At 42.1% G+C, this 9,674-nt stretch overlaps 1 protein-coding gene across 1 annotated transcript; it reads right to left on the bottom strand.

Annotated features, from left to right (window-relative positions):
- Nucleotides 1-4,050: 4,050 nt before the first annotated feature.
- LOC139063947 (zinc finger CCHC domain-containing protein 12-like) lies at nt 4,051-8,169 on the bottom strand. Its single transcript, XM_070547200.1, has 2 exons — nt 7,639-8,169; nt 4,051-7,543 (listed from the first exon to the last, which is right to left on the bottom strand). Exon 2 carries the CDS (start codon nt 6,031-6,033, stop codon nt 4,396-4,398), a length of 1,638 nt encoding a protein of 545 aa, XP_070403301.1. The 5' UTR covers nt 6,034-7,543; nt 7,639-8,169; the 3' UTR covers nt 4,051-4,395.
- Between the last annotated feature and the right edge of the window lie 1,505 nt (nt 8,170-9,674).

The raw sequence follows: 9,674 nt of genomic DNA, 5'->3' as shown, positions 1-9,674 counted from the left end.
ATACTTCGTTTTTTTTCGTTTTTTCAGGTAAGTATGTTGCTGCTTCTTTCACTCTTTCAGGTAAGAATGTCGCAGTTTCACTCATTCTGTCAGGTAAGAATGTTTCGGTGTTGATGCCTTTGTCAAGTAAGGACAATTCAGCATTTTCATTACCAGCTAAGGTTGGTTCCTTGCGATCCCCTGTGTGTAAGGATAGTGTGTTTTGTTGTTGAATATTATTTACCGGTCCTGAATCTGCTATGAGTTCCCTATTTGGCAAGGTGACCGCTATTTGATAGGATGGTCGGTTTAGCACTTGTGGAAGATCAGAGTAATAAAACTCATCTACCTCTTCGTCAAGTGGCTCATCTGGGTCAGGTTCTAAGGCTGAACTCTGTCTTGTATGAGGTCTGCTAGGTTTCGTAACGCGTTCTGTTTCATTTTCTAATGAAGAGAGAAAACCACAAGGCAGTAAAAGATCTCTGTGGAGTGTTCTGTTGGGTCCTTCTCCGTTCTCTGGTTTTACAGTGTATACTGGCAAGTTTTCCATCTGTTTGAGAACTATATACACTGTTTGCTCCCATTTGTCTGCTAATTTATGCTTTTCTCTTAAGCGAAGATTTCGGACTAAAACACGATCTCCCACACCTAGTGTGGACTCACGAATGTTTCTGTCGAACCGTTCTTTGTTCTTCCTCGCTGTTTTTTGAGAGTTTTTTATGACAATGTCATAACTCTGTTCCAGATGACTCTTCAGTTCTTTAACATACTGAGAATGAGTTATAGAGGGCTTGTTCAAATGCGGTAACCCAAAGGCAATATCTATAGGCAACCGAGGCTGCCTACCGAACATTAGCTCGTAGGGAGAGTATCCCGTCACGTCATTTTTTGTACAATTGTACGAGTGAGTAAGTGGTTTTACAAAATCGCGCCAGTGATGTTTCTCAGTGGCTTGTAAAGTTCCCAACATGCTGAGTAATGTACGATTGTACCGTTCAACGGGGTTGCCACGAGGGTGATAAGGGCTCGTTCTGACTTTACGGATACCAAGTAAAGAACAAAGTTCCTTGATTGTACGTGATTCGAAATCCCGTCCCTGATCACTATGAAGACGCTCAGGAAACCCGTAGTGGACTAAAAAATGTTCCCACAGGTTCTTCGCGACGGTGGTGGCTTTCTGATCTTTGGTTGGGATGGACACTGCATACTTTGTAAAATGGTCTGTAATCACTAAGACATCTTTAGTGTTCTTACTGTCTGGTTCTATGGAGAGAAAATCCATGCAAACTAACTCCATAGGTCTGGTGGTGGTAATACTCACCATTGGAGCAGCTTTGTCAGGGAGGGCCTTCCGACGGATACATCTTTCGCAAGTTTTAACTTTGATTTCGATATCACTAGCCATTCTTGGCCAGTAAAAACGGGACCGAATGAGATCTGTCGTACGTTCAACCCCAAGATGCCCCATATCATCATGTAGGCTTTGCATGACTGTTGAACGTAATGAATCAGGCAAGACTAACTGCAATGATGTCTCTGGTCCTAATTGGCGTCTCCGGTACAGTAAATCATTTTGAAACTCAAACCGTTTCCACTCTCTCAAAAGGTTAAGAACCACCGGGGGTTCTGCAATAGTATCAGTTGGCGGTTTATTGTCAGTCATAAGCAGCTGAATGACTCGGCCAATGGTTGGATCTTTCCTCTGCAAGGAGACAAGGTCAGCATGGTTATACATGGGCACAGCAAAGAAACTGTCACTATTGTCTTCCAACTGGAATAGGTCTGGAATGGCCGCTGCAGACATGGCAAGTGACTGAACTAAACCACAAGGAGAATCAGTCTCATCCAAGACCATGTGCTTTTGGCATGTTGCCTTCACTGCTTCGGCTTGAAGTTGAAGCTCGACTTCTTTGACAGAGGATAAAAGATGAGATCGGAACTCATCTAGTCGTTGGCATTCCTCAGTGAATTTTGAGTTGTCTTCAGGTTTATCATGCAGCCTCCTAGACAGGCCATCCGCGTCAACGTTCTGTGTACCTGCACGGTATCTGATGTCAAAATTATAGGTGGACAACGCAGCTAGCCAACGATAGCTCGTTGCATCGAGTTTTGCCGTTGTTAAGAGGTAAGTTAACGGATTATTATCAGTAATGACAGTGAATGTGTTCCCATACAAATAGTCATGAAACTTATCTGTTATGGCCCACTTTAAGGCTAGAAACTCCAACTTGTGCGCAGGGTACCTAGTTTCACTAGAGCTTAAACCGCGACTTGCATAAGCGATTACCTGTGTGACACCGTTTTGCACTTGGTATAGCGCTGCACCGAGTCCGGTCGTACTAGCATCTGTGTGTACTAGATATGGGAGTTTTGCGTCAGCGTAGCCAAGAACTGGCGAAGTGGTAAGTTTTTCAATAATAGTTTGAAAGGACTTCTCACAGTCTTGGCTCCAACGATTCCCAAAGGGTTCTTTGGGGTTCAAGTACTTTGATCTACATGGTGGTGTTTTAAAGTTTTTCCGTTTGGGTGGATAACCAGCCGTGAGAGATGTTAGTGGCTTGACAATATTTGAGTAATCTTTAACGAAGCGTCGGTAATAACCGGTAAATCCTAAGAAAGATTGGAGTTCCTTCAAAGTCTGAGGCTTCGGCCATGTTTTGAGTGCTTCCACCTTATCTGGATCGGTTTTTATGCCATCTCGAGATACTATATGTCCAAGATAACGCACAGATGTCTGGAAAAAACGACACTTATCTGGTGATAGCTTGAGTCCGTATTCTCTAAGCCGTTCAAGAACGTGAGAAAGTCTGGTTTCGTGTTCTTCCAAGGAGTTGGAAAAGACGATCAAGTCGTCTAGGAAAACTAACACTTCCTTCAGATTAATGTCCTTCATACACTTTTCCATAACCCGTTGGAAAGTGCTTGGAGCATTTGTTATTCCTTGTGGCATACGGTTAAATTCATAAAACCCAAACGGGCAAACAAAAGCAGTTTTAGGTTTATCCTTTTCACACATCTCTATTTGATAGTAACCTGACTTGAGGTCCATCACAGAAAACCACTGTGATCCAGCGAGAGCAGAAAAGGACTCCTCCAAGTTAGGCAGGGCATATGCGTCGCGAATGGTTTGCAGATTAAGCTTTCTATAGTCTATACATAGACGTACCTCACCATTCTTTTTCCGAACTACCACTATTGGTGAGGCAAATGGAGACTCCGACTCTCTTATTATACCGGTTTCCAAGAGGGCTTCCAAATGTTTTCTCACGGCTTCATAATCATGTGGATGGATCGGCCGAGATTTCTGTTTGAATGGGGTCTCGTCTTTTAAGTTGATGTGATGTCTTATCTGTTGTGTATGACCAAAATCAAGATCGTGGTGCGAAAACACATCGGAGTAAGTGTTAAGTTTGTTGGTGATCCTCCCTTTCCATTCTTCGGACAAGGGCGAAGTACCGAAGTCAAAACTGAGAGGAGGGTTTGAAGGTGAAGTCTGTTGCTGCGAACTACACGCCGCAAGTACTTTCTGATCACTTTTGTCAGGTTCTGGATATGGCATAACACGATCGGCTTTAACTAACTCAGCGATCACACAGTTAGTGGGTAATGTGATGTCATGGTTAGTTTCGTTTCTTAGTACAACAGGTACTTTGTATGGACCATGTGAAGGTAAGGAAATGAGGCAACAGTCTACAATTATACCCCCTGGTAGAGAACCATTGGTGGGTTGTTCAATGAGTGCATAAGGCTCATGCTTGTTTTGGCTGGGTTGCATAAACCCTTCTAGTAACAGTTTTTTATTTGCAGGGAGAACTTCTTGGGTTCTCCCTCGAAGCTTCACCACACCAACTCGTCCATCTTTGCTTTGTTTTTTTCTGACTGCTAAGGCTTTTAGCACGTGTTGGTACCCATAAGAGAGTGCCTTGGAATCAGGTAAGTTATTGGCAGACAATTGCTCATACAAAGGATCGAGTGTGTTTGTGCCAATGAGTAGTGGTGTATCAGAGTTTGAGCTTATATCCGGAACCACTAACGCAAGGGTAGGTAACTCAAGTCCAGACTAATCGAGCTCTTTTGGAAATGTGACACTTATCTCTATGTATCCTAAATAAGGAACTGCTTGACCGTTTGCGCCCTCGACTTCTAACAGATTACTGATGGGTTTAATTGAGAGGTCAGGTAAGTGTTCTTGGTAAAAAGAATTGGCAATGGTGGTTACCTGGGACCCTGAATCCAGTAAACAATTACATTCAACACTGTTAACTGAGACTGTAGCTGTGCATCGCCCACCCACTAATCTTTTGGGAAGTTTTGGCACTGAATGAGCATGAACTGGCTTGCAAAAAAGTCTCTCTGTCCTTTCCTTAGAGGGACTTGGTTCTACTTTAGCACCTATCTGTCCCACGATAGGAGCTTCTACCGGTTTAAAGGAGGAGACTGAGCAATTGGCTTTGACATCTCCCACTCGCGCTGCTTCTGTCTAAGAGCAAGTCTTTTAGTTGCAACTAGTGCTGGATTTGGCTCGTTGCTACAGCTAGAAGCTATGTGCCCATCTTCTCCGCACTTAAAACAGTATCCAGGCTTTGGTCTGGGCACCACTGCTGTTATCTGCTGAATCTGTTTGGGCTCATCTGGAATTTTAGTCCCCACACGGGGTTTTGACTCTTTTTGAGTTTTCTTTGCCTTTTTATCTGTGTTGTTAACCTTAAGCTGTGCAATTTGGCTCCTGAGCTCAGCGATTTGTTTGCGTAAGTCATCACAGTTATCATCTATTTCCAGTTCACAAGTGTTTTTACTCTGAGAGCATGTTGTTTGCACATTTGAATACACTCTAGTTCGTTGTGCCCCTAAGTGTTGTTTCATGCGTGCTGCTTTAGTAGCCTGTTTGTCTTCTTCAGTGCGCAGTTTGAGGAGAAGTGCTGTAAAATGAGGCGGGTTGTCTTTCTTTTGTTCGAGTTGCAGGTTTGAAATCAGCGAGCTGTCCCAACAGCCTCTGCAAAACTGCTTGAGCAGCTGCTGGTCGGCGTCACTGGAGGAAATTCCATTCCTCTGAATAACTAGGTTTAACAAGGTGTATAACCTCTGAAAGTAATCGGAAGGTTTTTCACCACTGTCCTGGTTTGTGTTTAAGAAGCGAGCAAAGAGCTCGTCGCCGTCTTCGACAGCTGCGTAAGCTGAATCGAGATGTTCAAGGTACGTTTCCGGGTCGGATTTTGGACTAAGAGCTTTAACGATGCTCGCTGCTGGGGCTGACAGACTCTCCACGATTCTTCGTACAATTTGGGACTTGGTGAGTGAAGGATCATTTATGCATAACACTACACTACTACGCCAAGTATCATAGTCAGTTTCAAAAGAAGGGTGTGGAACTCGCCCTGAGAACGGTTTTAGTCTGTATTGTGAAGTAGGCGGAGGGATAACCTCACTGCTTTTAACAATGTGTTCCACAATAACTCGCTGAACCTCAGGTGTGTTTAAAAGATTTGGTGGAATGCAAGGGTTTTGTTTTCCAGTCTCTGTAGGTGGACAATTGTCCTTTGAGTTGTTCATATAGTTAACTTCTGGTGTTAAAGGCAGGGAATATGTAACTTGGTCACTATGGAGCATTGGCTCTAGTTCAGTGACTGGTTCAGATGCATGGGTATCCCTTCCTAAAGATTCCCCAATTTTTGCCAGTTCCTCCATTAGAAGGTCTTTAAATGATTGATTGCTACGCGCAGCTATGTCCCTGAGCTCTGACAGATAGGCATCAGTGGCAGATGTGCTAGTTTCTAGACTGTACGCGCTGGCTAGGTCTTGAATATGAAAGAAAACATCTGGGTTCCTAGTACAAGGTTTGTCATAGGGTAAACATTGTTTCTTTAATTCCTTAACAGTGGCTTCATGTTGAAACTCCACAATAATCTGATCACAGTTTGGTAACTTAATGCGCCTGTTAACTGGTCCGAATCCTTCCATAAACCCAAAGACTTCGTTATCAAGGTCTGTATCAGTTAACCCACTGATTAAAACAGCATTTGAAACTTTGACCTTTTCTGTTTTCACAACTTCCATTTTAAAACACTCAAAAGTACCAATAATGCCAAAATGGCAAACCACTGTGACCTCCAGGCACTCTTATGATGTCAGTCAATGGTTAGCTAAGGTAACAACTCTACAATTCTCCTGGCTGGCTCGCCAAGTTTTATGTAACCGGATTACAGGATACAATAAGATAATTAAAAGAAAAAATAAACAAATGGGCCAATAATTAGGTTCGGGGAGAATTGGAGGTTGTTTAAGAATGACTGGAGTCACGGGTATAGCATGAAACGGTTTATATACTAAATTTTAATAATAATGGGAAATATAACACATAAAGATAACACACAAAAACAGATGAAAACAATCGACAATAGTAAAATGCTCGGTATGAGATTTGATCATATGAGTCACAAGTCAGCCGGCGTCAAGTCAAATCCCCACGCTTGGGGTGAAAGTCAGAGTCCGGTGGTGCGATTTTTTCCTACCGCACCGTTGAGATTGTTCACAGAAGAGAGCAGTCTGCTCTTCAGTTACTTGAGATGTCCTGGTTCGTTCAGTGGTTAAGGCTCGCCATCTCCCTCGTCAGGAAGAAATCCAGTTCTCGTTCCAAGTGAGTGATCATAGGAGTCGGGATCAAACCCAAGGAAAAAAAAAAAACCCAGCCTGTAAACAACAGGACTGTTAGCGAGTTGGCATTGACCCTTCTCGTCACATCACAGCATAAAGTCTTACAGACTTAAACAAATGCTTCACTCTATTGGCATAGCCAATCATGTTTGGGTTCACAGTTCAACTAACATAACATCAATTTGATTGTCTATTAAAATAATTCTCAGTAGCTCTGGAAATATAATTACATATGACAACAATTGTTCAGCTCAATAGGCTCAGTTAGATTCTATTACTCTACACTATTCGACAAGAAATACATTCATGACAACAAGGATACATTTAGTTGTGTTTCTATACAGCATTGTGACACCTTGTATATCTGTAACACAATAAATAAATAAATAAATAAACAAATAAATAAATAAATAAATAAAATTTTCTATAACAAAATTAAACAAAATATAAATTCTGGTCCTTTGGTCCACCTTTGTAAAATAATTCCTCCCTAATCAGTTAGCTTTTATTTATTTTTATTTATCTATTTTTTTTATTATTAAATGTTTGGTTAAGGGACGCATTGCTAATTCTATGGCGTTAGCTATAACGCCCCTGAGGACCTTGTACATCTAGGCCGTACCACCGTTAACTGGCGGTTTGAGCCGTTAACTCCTGGGAATCCTATATGCCGTACCGCCGTTAACTGGCGGTTTGAGCCGTTAACTCCTATATGCCCTACCACCGTTAACTGGTAGTTTGAGATGTTAACTCCTGGGATCTAACGTCTAGCAGCCCACTGCTGTCACCTCGGTTGCTGTAATTAGCTTTTTGAATTTAATAATTTACTGAATTTAATCTCATTCACTCACCAACGCGCTCCAACGGTTCCCTCCTACAGAGGATTGGTTCACTCTGTCGTCTCCACACAAATCTATAAGAATGGAATTAATTTGATAAGCTATTTAAGTTTCCTTTTTTTTTTTAAGTTGCATCGTTAGCTTTTTCTCTTCTTTTTTCTTTACTCACCGCGTTGGTTCCAAGTTCCTAGCTCTTATTAGAAGGAGTCAAGTCCGCCTCTCCCTCTATCTATGCGGCACCCAAATCAGGGTTCTTCACGGCCTCGACCGTTGTTTTTTTTCTCTCTCTCTCTCTCTCTAACCGCTCAGTCTTTGCTTTCTGTATCTGCGTGCTGCACAGCCGTTTGTCTCTCCTCTCGCTCAGCTGCGTCGCACGGTTTTATTTCGCGGAGGCGGGACTTATTTCTCCCAGCCAATGAAATTTCAGATTCCCACCTGGACCAATAGTATACAGCTTTCCTCTTCTGTTTCTGTTAGTGATGTTCAAGATTCTTGTTTTAACCGATGTTTAATATTAAACTCGTTATTTTAGTTATTCACCCTTCCAATAATTCATTATGAAATTATCTATTAGTTAATTAGATATCTATTAATTAGTATTGTTAATTTCCTTAATTTATATTTTATATTTTATCTAAATTGAGGATGGATCATATTAGTAAGCCAATTAGTTAATACCTCATTAAGGTTCTAGCTTCTGGGTTACAGATGGAAGTTCTTTTCCAAGTCTAATCCTTTTTTATTCATGTACCAAACAAGTGAAGCAGGAAATGTATCGTATGAAAACCTGACAATGTTAGATTTAAACTATTTCTAACACAATCTATTCTGTATCATCATCATTCCTTTAACTCAAAATGACAAAAAAGCCTCTTGGTTCTTCGTCCCCAAGTCCTCAGGCATGTCACAACCTCAGCATCCTGGTCCTGTTGAGGATTAGCACATAGTCCAAACACACAGCAGGAACACCCTCCCTGTCCTCATTAGCAGCCCCTTCCCTCTCCTCTACAGCTAAGAGCAAACTGCAGTAGAACCTTAGACACCTTCTCCTCTTGTTCCTCTTCCCAGCATGACTTGATGCCATTCACTGAGTTCATCGTAGAGCTTACATTTTCTTCAAAGTAAATATCTTTGTGACCCCCCCCCCCCCAGCACCATGGAAACAGAAGCCTGCGGTATGTGCCACTCCAGCTGAAAGTGTGTGGTGATACATGGAGCACAATTCTCTGCCATGAACGCTCCGTCAGACCAATGAGCACAGCGGAACATTTAGCATCACGCCCAAGGACACGTTAACGTACGAACCAGAGTGGTCCATATGTTTGGGAGAGTAAAGTAATGCTCTCAGAGGATCACTAAAGTCCCAAAAGCAAATCTCAGAAGGGAAAACAAGGACAAAGACACACAGAGGGCTGAGAAACGTCAGTATTTCACTGAGATTGAGTGTCCTGTTCACAGAGAGAGCAAAGCTAGAGATTTGTGGGAGCAACAGAAGGGCTTCTGTGAGAAAATAAGGAGACTGAGGATCAAATCTATAGCTGAACAATGGAAGCTAATCCTGTAAGGGACAGCTAGAGTGAATAAACATGATTAAAATTCATCTCTAATTAATTGTAATTTATGAATAATGTGTAGATTAATTATTAGAGATCATGTACTGTTACCATTCATTTATTCACTTAAACAGAATTAGTCTTGTTCAGATGTCTGTTTCTGGGAGTTTGGCAGTTGTGTTGCCCTAAAAGAAACATTCCACTTTTTTCCATGCTTTCGTTCTTTTTTAAACACAGAAACAGTTTTGTTTACCTGTTTGTAGCTACGGTTTCGCCGACAGCTGCCGGCTTCTTCAGGCTGACGCTGATGGTGGCGCGTCACTTCCTTCTCCGTTTATCTGCGGGCAGCAGAGGACGTTGTCGCCCTCTGCTGCCCGCTCTCCCCTCTCCGACGATGCAGTCCCATGCGTGGTCCAGTGTGTAAACTCCGTCGTCCCTGTTCATGGTCCCACATCCACGTCTCCTTATCTCTATTGCTTCCTTGATCCATCTTTTGTATTTTTGTTGTTCAGTGTAAACAAAACTGTTTCTGTGTTTAAAAAAGAACGAAAGCATGGATTTACAAAGACACAGCAAGAACACACCTAAGAAATTCCACTTTTTTGTTCTTGATTTGATGTTCAGATATTTTCTACCGATATTTTGTGAGTTA

Source organism: Nothobranchius furzeri, chromosome 18 (genome assembly GCF_043380555.1).
Source record: "Nothobranchius furzeri strain GRZ-AD chromosome 18, NfurGRZ-RIMD1, whole genome shotgun sequence".
NCBI lineage: Eukaryota > Metazoa > Chordata > Actinopteri > Cyprinodontiformes > Nothobranchiidae > Nothobranchius > Nothobranchius furzeri.
The sequence above is the reverse complement of the archived record's forward strand: the minus strand, read 5'-3'. Positions and strand labels throughout refer to the sequence as shown.